The 17,417-nt window shown below is 38.3% G+C and overlaps 1 protein-coding gene across 3 annotated transcripts in view; it reads right to left on the bottom strand.

Annotated features, from left to right (window-relative positions):
* Nucleotides 1–3,535: 3,535 nt before the first annotated feature.
* NEK1 (NIMA related kinase 1) overlaps nt 3,536–17,417 on the bottom strand; it is a 207,218-nt gene continuing 193,336 nt past the window's right edge. For all 3 annotated transcript variants that reach the window (XM_024750527.1, XM_024750529.1, XM_024750528.1), the window contains one exon: nt 3,536–4,782. In XM_024750527.1, coding sequence (XP_024606295.1) covers nt 4,769–4,782 — 14 coding nt within the window. In that variant the 3' untranslated portion in view covers nt 3,536–4,768. The remainder of the gene's footprint in view (nt 4,783–17,417) is intronic.

Here is a 17,417-nt window from a genome sequence, read left to right as displayed (position 1 = left end):
TCTCAAGGTATTTTAAAGTTTCCTCTTTGATTTCATCATTGACCCATCGGGTTTTTTATTAGTATGTTGTTTAGTCTCCATGTAGTTGTTTTTTTTCTTGTTTCTCCTTCTGTGTTTGATTTCTAGTTTCATGCTGTTTTGGTCAAAACAGATTATTGAAATGATTTCTATCCTCTTAAATTTGTTGAGGCTTGTTTTGTGTCCTAGTATGTGATCTATCCTAGAGAATATTCCATGTGCACTTGAAAAGAATGTGTATTCTACTGTTTATGGATGTAATGTCTTGAAAAATATCAATTAAGTCTAAGTGTTCCATTGTTTCATTTAGGATCTCTGTTGCCTAACTGATTTTCTGTCTGGAAGCTCTGTCCACTGATGTCAGTGGGGGTGTTAACGTCTCCTACTATTAATACTACTTTTGTATTCCTGTCAATTTCTCCCTTTATGTATGTTTGTATTTATATTTTTAGCCTCTCCTATATGGGGTGCATGTATGTTAATAAATGTAATATTCTCTTCTTGTATCTATCCATTTATCACTATGTAGTGTCCTTTATGGCCTTTGTTTTATTTCGTTATTTATTTTTTTGCGTTACGTGGGCCTCTCACTGTTGTGGCCTGTCCCGTTGCGGGGCACAGGCTCTGAACGCGCAGGCTCAGTGGCCATGGCTCACGGGCCCAGCCGCTCCGTGGCATGTGGGATCTTCCTGGTCGGGGGAACGAACTTGCATCCCCTGCATCAGCAGGCGGACTCTCAACCACTGCGCCACCAGGGAAGCCCTGGCCTTTGTTTTAAAGTCCATTTTGTCTGATATGAGTATTGCTACCCCACTCTCTTGTCATTTCCATTTGCATGAAATATCTTTTTCCATCCCTGAAACATATCTAAATCATTTTGCTGTACACCAGAAATTAACACAATATTGAAAATCAAAAATACTTCAATTAAAAAAAAAAAGTAATGTGTTTACTTTTCAAATATTTGGAGATTTTCTAGCCCTCTGTGCAGCTCTCTCCTTTCTAGAACTCTGCAGTGCACATTATGGCTGCTTTCACCTCTCTAAATTCTAAGTTCTATATCCTCAGTTTAGGAAGAACCCTGGGTTTTTTATGGGTCCCCTGACGTCCATGCTATTTCTATGCAGTAAACTTGGGCAATCACATGGTTTACCGTATGTTTCCCTTTGTTGTCTGTCTCCCATTGTCTGAGAAGCATTGCTTCATGTATTTTGTCCAGTGTTTGAGTTGTTAAAGGTGGGAAGGTAAATCCCCTCTCTTTTACTTCTTCATGGCCAGCAGTGGGAGTCAGGATTCATTTTTATCCACCCATGAGACATTTTTACTACGTATGTAATTTGGAATGACAATTATTTTCTTTCAGTCCATTACAGATACCATTTCAGTGTTTCACTACTACTGCTGAAACACCGTCAGTCTTTAACATTCCTTTGAAAGTAGTATGCCTTTTTTATCTTCAACTTCTTTTAAGATGTTTTTTTTGTCTTTCATTTTACACAGTTTTACTTTGAAGACACCAAGCGTGCTTTTCTCTTACTTTATCCTGCTTGAAATTCACTATGCATCTGCAATCTGTGGACTGGTGTCTTCCAACAGTTTGGAAAAATTCTCAGCCTTTATCTCTATGAATAACTTTACCCCTTTCTTTTTTTCCTAGGACTCCAATCAAACATACATTAGACGTTTCCACTGAATCTCTTTACTTCTCCTGTATACTTTCCATCTTTTTCTCTCTGTGTGCTTATTATGGATAATTTCTTCCAGTTTGTTAATTCTCTTCCCTGCCACATACAGTGTGCTGCCAAGTATGTCCACTTGGTTTTTAAATTTTGGTTATTGCATTTTTCATGTAAATGAATTCTATTTGGTTCTTCAAATCTACATCACTTTTTAGCTTTAAACACAGTAAATATAGTTGCTTTATAACACATCTCTTATAATTCCAAATCTGAAGTCTGTGCATATCCTGTTCCTGATATTTCCCACTTACATTGTCTTGATTTCTTGTGTACTAATATATTTTTAACTCTGTGTTTATCATTGCTCTTAAAATGTTATTTATGGTGCTTTTCAAGACACGAAAGAAATGTGCCTTCCTTCAGAGAGGCACTGGAATGGCTTCTTCTGCATTCACGGGGCACTACCAATTGGGAACCACCTTAAATTATGTTTGAGTCTAAATTCCCCGACCCACCCAGGTTTTGTTCCTCAAGATACAAAACCAGTTGATGGCTGGTTTGTGGCTACAACCTCCAGGGGATTTTTGGTCCTCTTCTCTTCTGACAGTCCCTGAGTTTGGGGTTCTCATTGATTGTGAGGATGTAGCCTTCTGGAGTGTTACCTTGACACAGGGTTTCCTACACGATTCTCCAGTGTGGTGGATGCTTGGCCTTACCTTTTGCACCTTTGCTCCATGAGCCCATTCTACCCAAGTGAGAGGCACTGGACATATTCTCCAGTCAAAAGTGCTTATTTATTCTCCAATATTCCAGTCATCTCTGGGTTGAGGCTTTCTCCAAAGTGATGGGCTTGCAATTCATCTTTTTACCTCTTCTGTTTTCAGGTATATATTAAACACACACATACATAAGCAATCTTGAAAGATTCATCAATGAAGTGATAAAGGGTAGAGTACGTGCTAATTTATGGATAAAAAGCCAACTTTATTTAACATTTACAAGTTGTTTTCAATAGCGAGGTAAATTAGAATAGTGCACTACTCCCAGAAACAGAACATCTCTGCAGAATTCTTAATGCATTAATTCTAAATGTACCTTTTCCTATTAAATCTATTCTTTTTCACTCTCTAGAGGAGATAAATTTTAAAAGAATGTGGAAGTAATAGCACAGGGTAAGGCCAGGAACTGGTCTGACCCTGGCCATCTACACAAGTGAATGCACTCATGTGACAACTCAGTGCCCTCACCTGAGAAATGTAGATAACACTAAATTATCCTGATAGCCCTCGCTCACTCTAACGTTCTATGAATCTATAGATACTTCCACGTTAGTGCCCTCACCTGAGAAATGTAGATAACACTAAATTATCCTGATAGCTCACTCTACATTCTATGAATCTATAGATACTTCCACGCTCCTCCCCCAACACCTACAATAGACCTTACTGCACAATAAAAACCCTCTTTACCACTGGCAGACAACCTTTCCATAATAACACCCCAGAGCCACTCACTACCAATTGACTGAAGATGGCACATATCCTATTTGTCACTCCTATTCTTGTATAGATGACATCTTTTGAAATATGGCTAAACAACTCTTTCTACTGTGTTATACTCCTACTTGCATTTCTAGGTTAAGAATTTAAAAATACTCACTCCCACAAATCATTATCATCATTTAAGACTGTAGAGAATTAAAGTACAGAATTCAAATATTCTTCTATTGAAAAAAAAATTAAAATGTTCAGGTAAAATAATCCAAAGTATTCTCAGCTCTCTGTAAAAGCATTCTATTAATAACAGTGCTATTAAATAAAAGACAACCAATAGTGTACTTCAGGTAGAGAGTAAAAATTTAATAGCAATATCATAAGATAAACAAACATATAAAAATCAAGTATTTAGCTTTGGATGTTAGAAATAATATACATAATTAATTCAGCATACTACTGATAGTGCTGCAACATACGATTTTTCTGTTCAAATTACAGATAATGCCAATAAGGCTTCTTTGTTCTCAGAGTTTCCAAAATTCTGCTTTTATTACTAAAAGCATCTGGACTTCAGACATCTCTAATGATGTAATACCTGGCATACTGCAATTGAAGCTGTGTGACCACTGTCTTATTGACCTAACAAAATCTTCTCCTAATGGTATTGAAAGAGACAAACATTTCCCCCCTTTGGAATACTAGTTACCAAAACTGTCACACTGTCAAAATAAAAATGATTCATTTCTCCTTTTGAATCTCAATTAAAAAGCACATGCATGAGAGGAAGCTGAAAACCAAAAGGGCAACTTTATGTTATATGCTAGATCAATGTTACAATTCACAGACTAATTTTTAGATATAGTCTTCCTTGTTCTGGTCCTCAAAAAGAAACAAAAGTAATTAACTACCTTTTTCAATATCAGGAAATATATTTTTGCTATTCTTTTGTAATCAAATTTTTCAATGACTTCTAAGACTGTTTTTATAGCCTGTTTCCATTCAGCTAGTTCAGGAGACACACTGGTTGAAAAAGGACTGAGAATATAAACTTTAAAGCTAAAAGTTCCATCTTCGAAATGTTAAGATTTAAATAGAGCCCTTGACAAAGTTATTTAATCTAGAATTGCTGGCCATGAACAAGTAGACAGAAAAAAGGGTCATGCTTAAATGCATAATTGAAAAAGCAAAGGCAGGTCTTTCACAACAGAAGTTACTCTTTCAACTTAAAGACATTTGCTGAAAGTAAAAATTACCTTGCTGCATGGTACATCTTCTTCAAAGCCATTGAGTCCAGTCTGGATCACTGTGTCTTACACTTTGGTTGGAACATTTAATAAAGTATATATTCTGTAGGAGATAACTATATAACTCAATAAACAAAATAAAATAGATAAAAAACTAGAATCTTAATTGAAAAATGGCATGTTTTTCCATCATTTTCATGTAATCAGCATGCTCATTTTAAATCTAATATTTCATTTATAAAATATCTCTATGTTTCCCACTGAAGCTTGTTATTCTGATGAGCCAAAATTTAAATGCTTTCATTCCGTTGAGGATTAAACGTTCTGAGCATTATTCATCATTATCTGTACAAAAAGAAAAAAGTTTAATTCATTCATTGCAAATCAAGCTCTATGTATTTACTTAGTAAAAAACTCATTCTCTGTCACACTAAAGGAAAAGAGCCTTACTGTAGTTTTAAATGTAGTTTTTATTACAATATCACAAACTCAATGTAAAATATTCAGACAGTACAATAAAGAATTAAGTGGGAAGCAAAAATCACCTAACAGCCAAAGACAACCAAAGCTAACAGTTTTATATAAATCTTCCCAGATTGCTTACTTATGCATACACAAATATGTTTTAAAAAATTACAACAAGATGCAGTTCTGAGACTCAAGTTTTTCCCTTTGAAACACATAATGGATGGAAAGATGGACAAATAAGTGATAAAGCAAGATTATAAAATGTTAATGGAAGAATCTAGATGGTGGGCATATCGGTGGTAACTGAAGTTTTTTCAACATTTTCATATGATAAAAATTTTACAATAAAATGTTGAAAATGAATAAATCATAGATATATTCCATGTTAGTTTCAATGGCTGTGCAGTATTTTCTTTACAGATATGGTATATTTAAATTAACCATTTGTGTTTATAGACATTCTAGTTATCTCCAATTTTCATTAGTCTAAAAAAACACTGTGGAATGAATTAAACAGACTGCTTAATTTAACCTTACATAACAGTCACTATCTTCACACTCCAGAAAGCTCTTCCGTTAAAATCGAAGTGTCATCTCTAATCACTGCACTGCTTGAAACCCCTCACGAGCTCCCCACAGGCTTAGGACAGAACCTGTGCTCCTTATGTGGACTGCAATGCCCTTCAGGATCTGGTCTTTTAAGTACTTCTAGTCTTGTCTACTTCCATTGCCCATCTTCCCCAGCTATCCCCATAATAAATGCTCTAGTAACACTGAAGAGCTTACAGTTCCTGTAGTACAACAGCTGGCACCCCTCTATGTACAAGGAGACATATGCCTTGGGGCATAAATCCCCACTTATCTTTCAAAATCCAGCTCTGATGTCCTCTCCTCTGGGAAGAATTATCCTGACACTTTATTTCTTCCAATATAGCTGGACCATCACTTTATACAACATGTTTTATTGCTTTCAGTGTTACACTTATTGTTGTGTACTATAATTTACTTATTTTTTTTACAATGACAAACTGTTTCAAACAGAAAAGTACAGAGAATAGACTAATGAACACACAGGTACCTAATATCTAGAATTAGTAAAAGTTAACTTTGGCCACACTGGTTTGGATAACTGATTCAAGAAAAACACATTAAAGAGAGAGAGCACCCTTTTCCCATCTTATTGCCTTCTCCTCCTGCTGAGGGGTGTTATCAGTATCCTGAAATCGATGTGTCCCCTTCCTTCCCATGGCTTTTTATTTTTATTACATACATGCACATTTAAATAAAATTGCTTTTAAACATTATATAAATGGTATCATGTACTACTTATTCAACTCATCATATTGGTGGGGCTTATCCAAGTGACAGATGAAAATTTCATTCCTTCACTATAACTGGTGTACAGAATCTCATCACATAAATAGCACAATATTCTATCTAAAATAAATGTAGAAGGAAGGTCTTTGTTTCCTTCTTAGCCATTTACAAGTCTGAACTGCTAAGATCAATGTTCTACACGAGGACCTGCTGGCCTTTGCCATTCTATGACTGTCTACACTTGGCTCCTCCTCTCCTTAAAGAATACATTTTTTAGGAATAATATAAAGCAGTTCACACATTGTACTATCTCTCTTTGATCTCTGACTCTAGACTAGCTAGTACCTAGCTAAAGACTAAGTGGCATTAATTTTACCAATTGCTACACCTGTAGGCATTTAGCAAATCTGCAATGTGACAATATGAGGGAGTTGTATACAGTGGGTTCTTACCACATCTGCACAGTGACAGGGGAGTTGTATACTGTAGGTGCTTAGCAAACCTGCACTGTGACAGTATGGGGGTGTTGTATACTATAGGCGGTTACCAAACCTGCACTGTGACAGTATGGGGGTGTTGTATACTGTAGGCGCTTACCAAACCTGTACTGTCAAGTCAGGGGAGCTGTATACTGTAGGTGCTTACCACACCTGCACTATGACAGGGGAGTTGTATACTGTGGGTGCTTACCAAACCTGCACTATAACAGCTGGGGGAGTTGAATAGTTCAGGCTGTCTTTTGAGGACTCACATAATTTCTCATTAAATAAAACAGAAATGTGTTATAGAAAATCTTTTTAACTTCTAACTTAATGCCCCTGATACCACTATTGGGTGTACTACATATCATCATTCATCCCCTCCCTCATTACGCCCCACCAACACAGAAAATAAAAGTGTTTAAGCACCATATGCAGATGACATGGTTTTACTGTTATCTCCTAAGATGTGGCCTAAAAGACGACAGTCTGGGGAAAGACAGCTAGATATGCAGTATAAGAATTTCGAATAAGAAGGACTCTAAAGGGAGAGATCAAGATGGCAGAGTAAGAGGATGTGGAGCTCACCATCACCCGCACCAGGAACACATTAAAAATACATCTACATGTGGAACAATTCTCACTGAAAAACAAACTGGAAACTAGCTGGATTGCTGTACAACCAAGGCTGTAAGAAAGATTCTCAGAGAATCTGGTATGATGGGAAGAAGAGAGATCAGGTCGTGACCTGTGCCCCTGGGAGGGGACTCAGAGGAAAAGGGAGACTGCAGCGATGGACACTTGCCTTGGGGAGTGAGCGGGTCAAGCCACAGACTGGGCGTCCCAGTCCTGGGGTCCTAGACAGAGGACACAAGCCCTGTTGGCTGGCTGGAAGATGCTGTGACAAATACAAGGGCTGGAGAAGTCTGGAGTCCAGTTGTGAGGAGCTCGAGTATTGGCCCCAGAGGCAGTGCAGAGAGAGGTGTGCTCTAACGGCTGAGGTTCTTCCCGGGACTACCTCATCAAACAACCCCAGCCCAAGCAGAGCCAATTCTCCAGCCCCATTCACTCCAAGCCACAGTGTAGCACTGGAACTGGGGTAGCCAGGACTGGGGAAGAGACTGAACCTTGGGACACAGAGGTGACCCAGGCCTGAGGCAGAGCCAGGTGGGGCAGCAGGTGCCACTGTTGGCACTTACTCAAGTGGTACCATATGATATCACTTATATGTGGAATCTAAAATATGACACACATGAACTTATCCATGAAACAGAAACAGACTCACAGACATAGAGAACAGCCATGTGGTTGCCAAGGTGGGGTGGTGAGGAGGGATGGATTAGGAATTTGGGGTTAGCAGATGCAAACTATTATATATAGAATGGATAAACAACAAGGTCCTACTGTACAGCACAGGGAACTATATTCAATATCCAGGGATAAACCATAATGGAAAAGAATATAAAAAAATAATATGTGTGTGTATATATATATATAACTGCATCACTTTGCTGTACAGCAGAAATTAAAACAACAATGTAAATCAACTACAGTCAATAAAAAATTTAAAAATAGGAAAAAAAAGAAAGAAAAGGCAGAGGAACTGCTCTCAATTCAAAGAGTAAGAGAAAACTCTGGATAAATAATGAAATAGAAATAAATAATTTTCCAGATAAAAAATTCAAAACATTAGTAAAGAAAATGTTAACTGAATTAGGGAAAAGAATTGATCTAAACACTGAACATTTTAATGAAGAACTAGAAAATATAGAAAAGGGCCAATCAGAAATGAATAATACAACAGCTGAAATAAAAACACACTATAAGGAAATGAATCACTAAGTGATACAGAAGACTGCACAAGTTATCTGGAAGATATAACTGAACAATGGAAACCACCCAATCAGAACAAGAGAAAGAAAAATTGCTTTCATTTAAAAAAGTTTGTTTAAGAGATATTTGAGATAGCATTAGATGTTCCAACATTCACATTATAGGAGTCCCAGAAGGAGAAGAGAGAGAGAAGGGGATCAAAAATGTATGTGAGGAAATTATGGCTGAAAAATTCCCAAACCTGTAGAAGAATATAGATATCCATGTACAGGAAGCACAGAGTGTTCCAAGTGAGATGAACCCAAATGGACCCACACAAAGACCTATCATAATTAAAATGGGAAAAGTTAAAGAGAGGATTCTAAAGGCAGCAAGAGAAAAACAAAGAGTTATATAAAAGGGAACTCCCATAAGGCTATCAGCTGATTTCTCTGCAGAAACTTTGCAGGCTAGAAGGGAGTGGCAATATATATTCAAAGTGCTGAAAGGGAAAAACTTGCAACCCAGGACACTCCACTCAGAAAGATTATCATTTAGAACAGAAGGAGAGAGAAAGAATTTCTCCAACAAGCAAAAATTAAACAAATACAGCAATACTAAGCTGACTCTAAAAAGAATGGTGAACTGTGTCCTCTAAATGGAAAAGAAGTAAAAACCTATAAGAAAGGGAAAATACGACTAGGAAAGGCAAGTATATTATAGTAAGGATTGAAGATCAACCACTTAAGCCAGTACATAGGTTGAAAGACAAAAAAAAATGTTAAAAGCAACTATAATTACAACGAACAGTTAAGGGATAAGCAAGAATATATGACATAAAAAACACAAAATGTAGGAGATGGAGTAAAAAATGTAGCTCTTTTGGAATACCTTTGAACCTAAATGACTAGCAGTTTAAAACACGTAGATATAATTATGAGTCAACATGCCAACATATATGAATCCCATGGTAACCACAAATCAAACCCTACAATAGATACACAAAAATCAAAAATCAAAAAACACAGCATACCACTAAAGAAAATCATCAAACCATAAGAGAAGAAATTAACAGAGAAGAACTACAACAGCCAGAAAACAGTAAGAACTACAACAGCCAGAAAACAGAGAATTACAACAGCCAGAAAAAAGAAAACAGTAAGTACACACCTATCAATTAAGTACTTTAAATATCAATGGATTAAATGCTCTCATCAAAAGACATAGGGTAGCTGATTAGATTTTTTTAAAAACCCTAAAACCAAGGCCCTTCAGTATGTTGCCTACAAGAGAGACACTTCAGGGCTAAAAGCAAACACAGATTGAAAGTGAGGGGATGGAAAAAGATATTTCATGCAAATGGAAATGACAAGGAAGTGGGGGTAGCAATACATATATCAGACAAAAATAGACTTTAAAACAAAGACCATAAAGAAAGATAAAGAAAGATATTATAACAATAAATGGATCAATACAAGAAGAGAATATTACATTACTTAACATACACGCACCCAATATAGGAGCACCTAAATATATAAAGCAAAAACTAACAGACATAAAGGGAGAAACTGACAACACTACAATAATAGTAGGGGATTTTAACACCCCACTTACAACAATGGACACATCATCCAGACAGAAAATCAATAGGCAACAGTGGTCTTAAATAGCTCAATAGACTAGTTGGTCTTAACAGATCTCTATAGGACTTTACGTCCAAAAACGGCAGAGTACATATTCTTTTCAAGTGCCCATGGAACATTCTCCAGGATAGATCACATGCTAGGCCACAAAACAAGTCTCAACAAATTTAGGAGGATAGAAATTATATCAAGCCATATATCAATTACAGAAAGAAAACAGGGAAAAGAACAAACACATGGAGACCAAACAACATGCTACTAAAAACCCAATGGGTCGTTGAAGAAATCAAAGAGGAAATCAGAAAACACCTCAAGACAAATGAAAATAAAAACACAACATTCCAAAACCTTATGGATGCAGCAAAAGCAGTTCTAAGAGGAAAGTTCATAGGCATACAGGCCTTCCTCAAGAAATAGGAAAAACTTCAAAAACACAACCTAACCTACCACCTAAAGGAATTAGAAAAAGAAGTACAAACAAAGCCCAAAGTCAGCAAAAGGTAGGAAAAAATATAAAGAAAATAAATAAAATAGAGACCAAAAAAAAAAAAGACAGAAAAGATTAATGAAACTAAGAGTTGATTTTTGATAACTGTTTTTTTTTTTTTTTGCGGTACGTGGGCCTCTCACTGTTGTGGCCTCTCCCGCCGCGGAGCACAGGCTCCAGATGCACAGACCCAGCGGCCATGGCTCCCGGGCCCAGCCGCTCCATGGCATGTGGGATCCTCCCGGACCGGGGCACGAACCCGTGTCCCCTGCATTGGCAGGCGGACTCTCAACCACTGCGCCACCAGGGAAGCCCTTGATAACTCTTTTTGATAAAGAAAGTTGATAAACCTTTAGCGAGGCTCAAAAAGAAAAAAAAGAGGACCCAAATAAACAAAATGAAAGTGAAGAAATAACAACCAATGCCACAGAGGTAACAAAAAAATCATACTACTATGAACAGTTATATGCCAACAAATTGAACAGAAGAAATGGACAAATTTCTAGCAACACACAACCTGTCAAGACTGAATCAAGAAGAAACAATCTGAACAGATCAATCACTAGTAGTGAAACTGAATTTGTAATAAAGAAAACCTCCCAGCCAACAAAAGTCCCGGACCAGAGGGCTTCACAGGGAAATTCTACTAAACATATAAAGAAATAATAGTTATCCTTCACAAACTATTCCAAAAAATTAAAGAGGATGGGATGCTCCCAAATTTATTCTACGAGGCCACCATTACCCTGATACCAATACCAGACAAAGGCACTACAAGAAAAGAAGGTTACAGGGCAATCTCTTTGATGAATATAGATGCAAAACTCCTCAACAACGCTTCCCTGGTGGCGCAGTGGTTGAGAGTCCACCTGCCGATGCAGGGGACAAGGGTTTGTGCCCTGGTCTGGGAAGACCCCACATGCCGCAGAGTGGATGGGCCCATGAGCCATGGCCGCTGAGTCTGCGCGTCTGGAGCCTGTGCTCCGCAACAGGAGAGGCCACAACAGTGAGAGGCCCGTGAACCGCAAAAAAACAAAACAAAACAAAAAACTCAACAAAATATTAGCAAACCAAATCCAAAAATATATAAAAAGGATCATACACCACGATCATGTTGGATTTATTCTCAGGATGCAAGGATGGTTCAACATTTGCAAATCTACGAATGTGACAGCACCACATTAACAAAGGGAAGCATAAAAAAATCACATGATCATCTCAATAGGTGCAGAAAGCATTTAAGAAAATTCAACATCCATTCATGATAAAAATTTCCATCAAGGCATGTATAAAGGGAACTCATCTCAACATGATATGGGCCATTTATGACAAACCCACAGCTAATATCACACTCAACAGTGAAAAGCTGAAAGCTTTTCCTCTATATTCAGGAACTAGACAAGGATGCCCACTCTTGCCACTTCTATTTACATAGTGTTAGAAGCCCTAGCCACAGCAATCAGACAAGAAAAAGACATAAAAGGCATCCAGGCATCCAAATTGGAAGGGAAGAAGTAAAACTATCACTTCTTGCAGATGACATGATACTTTATATAAGAAAACACTAGTCTCCCCCCCAAAACTATTAGAACTAATAAATGAATTCAGCAAAGTTGCAGGATACAAGATTAACATATAGAAATCTGTTGCTTTTCTAAACATTAATAATAAATCATCAGAAAGAGAAAAAAAATCCTGTTTAAAATCACATCAAAAAGAATAAAATACACAGGAATAAACTTAACCAAGGAAGTGAACGACCTATACACTGAAAACCGTAAAACAGTTATGAAGGAAACTGAAGATAATACAAAGAAATAGAAAGATATCCTGTGCTCTTGGATTGGAAGAATTAATATTGTTAAATGGCATACTAGCCAAAGCAGTCTACAGATTTAATGCAATCTCTATCAAAATACCCATGACATTTTCCCTAGAATTAGAACAAATAATCCAAAAATTCATATGGAACCACAAAAGACCCTGAATTGCCAAAGCAATCTTGAGGAAAAAAAAAAACAAAGCTGGAGGCTATCTCCCTCCCAGACTTCAGACTACAGTAAGTCCCCTACATATAAATCTTCAAGTTGCAAACTTTCAAAGATGCAAACATGCGTTCTCATGTCCAATCACATAAGTTAGTTCACATGTCTGGTGTACATTGTCACATGTATGCATCCTCTATAAGTGGCTGTGCTTTTGTGTACGCGACTGTACAGGACTGTACAGAGTATAGTAAGACAGTATCTTTATTTCAAGCCCAGAAAGCACACGTAAACGCAGCGGTGTGTAGCTGTTATGGCTAAGAAGTGCCAAGCGATAACAATGGAAAGAAAAGTGAAAATAATCGAGAGAGTGGAGCTACAAGAGGAAGAAGTAACTGAAGAATCGAAGAGATTCACGATGCAGGAAATGGCAAGGGGATTCTCTTTGTTTGAGGAAGCACTGCTAGTCTCTGAGGCTCAGGACCCAAACATAGAATGGTACATGAAGGTTGCAGCAGCCATTCAGAATGCAATCCAGTGATACCATGTCATCTATGATGAGAAAAAAAGAGCTACTACACAGACATCATTGGATCGTTTTTTCAAGAGGGTAGATAGAACTGAATCCAGCAAGGAAGCAGAACCTGTGCCATCAACGTCAGGCATGAATGAAACTGCAGCTTGCTCTCTGTCTCCTATTGCTGATGATCTTTCAGCTCTGCCGTCTCCCACCGCCTCTCCCTCCTCCAGTTAGTAGCTCTTCTTGCCTATTCACTCGATGCCAGCCCCTGGATGCCAGCTGTTGTACTGGACTACTGTACTTTTCAAGGTACTATACTATAAGATTAAAAATATTTTATTTTTTGTGATTCTTTGTTTTTTACATATTATTTTTGTGAAAAGTATTATGAAACTATGGTGGTACAGTACTATATAGCCGACTGTGTTATTTGGGTACCTAGGCTAACTTTGTTGGACTTATGAACAAGCTGGACTTATGAATGTGCTCTCAGAACAGAACTCATTCATATGTAGGGGACTTACTGTCTACTACGAAGTTACAGTAATCAAAACAGTGTGGTGTTGGCACAAAAACAGACATATAGATCAATGGAACAGAATAGAGAGTCCAAAAACAAACCCACACACCTATGGTCAATCTATGACAAAGGAGGTAAGAACATGTAATGGAGAAAGACATTCTCTTCAAGGAGTAGTGCTGGGAAAACTGGACAGATGCATGTAAAAGAATGAGATTAGAACATTTCCTCACACCATATACAAAAATAAACTCAAAATGGATTAAAAACCTAAATGTTAAACCTGAAACCGTAAGACTCATAGAAGAGAATATAGAGCACTCCTGACATAAATCATAGCAGTATTTTTTTGGATCCATCTCCTAAGGCAAAAGAAATAAAAGCAAAAATAAACAAATGAACCTAATTAAACTTAAAAGCTTTATGCACAGCAAAGGAAACCACCAGCAAAACAAAAACACAACCTCTGGAATGGGAGAAAATATTGCAAATGATATGACTAACAAGGGATTAATATCCAAAGTATATAAACAGCTCATACAACTCAATATAAAACAAACCCAAAACCAAAAATCAACCTAACCAAAAATGGGCAGTAGAGGGAGTTCCCTGGTAGTCCAGTGGTAAAGAATTTGCCTTCCAATGCAGGGGACGTGGGTTTGATACCTGGTCAGGGAACTAAGATCCCACATGCCATGGGGCAACTAAGCCCGCGCACCACACCTACTGAGCTCGTGTGCCCCAATGAGAGAGCCCACGTGCCGCAAACTACAGAGCCCACGCACTCTGGAGTCTGCGTGCCACAACTAGAGAGAAGCCTGCATGCCACAACAAAGAGCCTGCGCTGCAATGGAAGATCCCACACACCTCAACGAAGACTCCCGTGTGCCACAACTAAGACACAACACAGCCATAAATTAAAAAACAAACAAATAAATAAATAAATGGGCAGGGGCTTCCCTGGTGGCGCAGTGGTTGAGAGTCTACCTGCCGATGCAGGGGACACGGGTTCATGCCCTGGTCTGGGAGGATCCCACATGCCATGAAGTGGCTGGGCCCGTGAGCCATGGCCACTGAGCCTGTGCATCCAGAGCCTCTGCTCCGCAACGGGAGAGGCCACAGCAGTGAGAGGCCAGCATACCGCAAAATAAATAAATAAATAAATGGGCAGAAGTCCTGACTAGACATTTTCTAAAGACATACAGATGCCTAACACACATGAAAAGATGTCCAATTTCACTAATTACTAGAGAAATGCAAATCAAAACGAGATATCACCTCATCATCTGCCATCACCAAAAAGCCTACAAATAACAAATGTTGGAGAGAATGTGAAGAAAACGGAATGCTTGTACACTGTTGGTGGGAATGTAAATTGGTGCAGTCAATATGGAAAAAACTAAAAATAGAACTACCATATGATCCAGCGTTCTATTCTTGGGTATATATCCTGAAAAAAACCAAAAACACTGATTCAAAAAAGATACATGCACCCCAAAGTTCATAGCACCATTATTTACAATAGCCAAGATATGGAAGCAAACTAAACGTCCATCAACATATGAATGGATGAAGAGGATGTGGTACATATATACAATGGAATATTACTCAGCCATAAAAAAGAATGAAATCCTGCCATTTGCAGCAATGAGGATGGACCTAGAGAATATGCTTAGTGAAAGCAGTCACACAGAGAAAGTCTAATAATCCATGATACCACTTATTTTGGAATCTTTAAAAATAATACAAATGAATATTCATGCAAAAAAGAAACAGACTCACAGATACGATAAACAAACTAGTGGCTACCAAAGGGGAAAGGGAAGGGGGGAGGGGCAAATTAGGGGCATGGGATTAAGAGATACAAGCTACTGTGTATAAAATATATAAGAAACAGGGCTTCCCTGGTGGTGCAGTGGTTGAGAGTCAGCCTGCCGATGCAGGGCACACGGGTTCGTGCCCCGGTCCGGGAAGATCCCGCATGCCACGCAGTGGCCAGGCCCGTGAGTCATGGCCGCTGAGCCTGCGCGTCCGGAGCCTGTGCTCCGCAACGGGAGAGGCCACAACAGTGAGAGACCCGCATACCACACATACAACAACAAAAATCCCTTGCTTGCAGACTCACACCAAAACCCTATCAGTGAGTGGCAAGTGACAATTAAGCTGCATCTAACGGGGTAGACTGGACATAAACAACGCACTTCGGGTGTCACTGTCTCCCATCAGCCCCAGGTGGGACCATCTAGTTGCAGGAAAACAAGCTCAGGGCTCCCACTGATTCTGCATGATGGTGAGTTGTGTAATTATTTCATTATATAGTACAACGTAATAATAATAGAAATAAGTGCACAATCAATGTCACGTGCTTGATTCATCCCCAAACAATTCCCACCCCACTCCCCACTCTGTGGAAGAACTGTCTTCCACGAAACCATCCCTGGCGCCATAAAAGCTGGGGATGGCTGATTTAGAGAATTCAATATACATTTTACAACCAGCTTAGTGAGCTGATATGTTTAGCTGCTTTACCTTTTTTTCCAGGCTAAAGGAATTACTGCAGGCTTTATGATCCAGAACTTGGGGTCCTCGTGCCCTTTCATTTGTGTGGTAGAGTAAACCTGGTACTGCTTCTTGAGGAGTGCATTAGCCGGCATGATTGGTGGTGTTTTGCAGGGGAATGGCCTTCTGTGTAGGCAATATGTCCTTCTGAAACCACTCAGCTGTCACAGGACGGTGTCAATTCTACCTCATGGCTCAGCTGACTGTGCTTTTTCTCCAAGCAAGGGGCAAGTTTTCCAAATACCTGTCAAGCAACGCTAACTCCCAAGCACACTGTTGCTGACTACTCATGGAAAGCATCTTGAAACGATACTTGTGAGAACTGCCTGAAGGATGCAGTCTGAGTATGAACAGAACTAGTCTGATACTCTCCACAGATTCACTCAAATACAATCATTTTTCTGGCCTCATGCCATTAACTTCCACGTGCCATATTATGAGAAAGGGTCCTATGAAATCCAAATATTGTAAAAGTTACTGAGAATGTTTTCAGGCCATAACAGGGCTGTTTTATAAAATGGTGTCCAAGATTTCAATTAAATCAGGAATATACAAGTTCCAGATAATGTTTATATTTTATATATTCATTTTGATAAAAATATTTTATATATATATTAAAAAACCCCATGTTTTACAGTAATAAACACAACTGACAGACATTTGCAAACACTAAGACTTCAGTTTTTCACTGAGGTCTATGGACTTAGATTCTTGGAGTCTGAAAAAGTATTTTCCCCTTTAGAGGACTCTACATGCTACCCGAGTTTGAGGAACGCTGTATCATAGTCTCCTTTTTAGAAGAATCACTGGACATTTTTCCTTTGTTTCAATACCAAAAAGAGCTGTCCTCTGAGTAACGGACATATTTCGTCTCAGGTTATTAGTTAGGTTTCCTGCTTTGCTACAAATCTCAGCACCACATTTGTGAATTACCTTCCCAAATTGTAGAGACACTTTGACCACGAACTTTCTGTTCCTACTTCAGCTTGGCTTAATATTATATTGCTTGCACTCATTTGCCTGATATGTTGACTTTCCCAAACGCTTGTTTTTAACTTAATTTCAGTTTGTTCTGTGTTTATGTGTGTATAAACACACACACACACACACACACATATATATACATTGCACTATATATCATGTAGTTAAACCTTTTTTGGGGGAACGAGATGGAATATAAATAAATCTTA

The sequence above is a fragment of the Neophocaena asiaeorientalis genome, unplaced genomic scaffold (assembly GCF_003031525.2).
Source record: "Neophocaena asiaeorientalis asiaeorientalis breed wild unplaced genomic scaffold, Neophocaena_asiaeorientalis_V1.1 scaffold180, whole genome shotgun sequence".
In the NCBI taxonomy this organism is placed as follows: Eukaryota; Metazoa; Chordata; class Mammalia; order Artiodactyla; family Phocoenidae; genus Neophocaena; species Neophocaena asiaeorientalis.
This window is presented reverse-complemented; position numbering and strand designations above follow the sequence as displayed.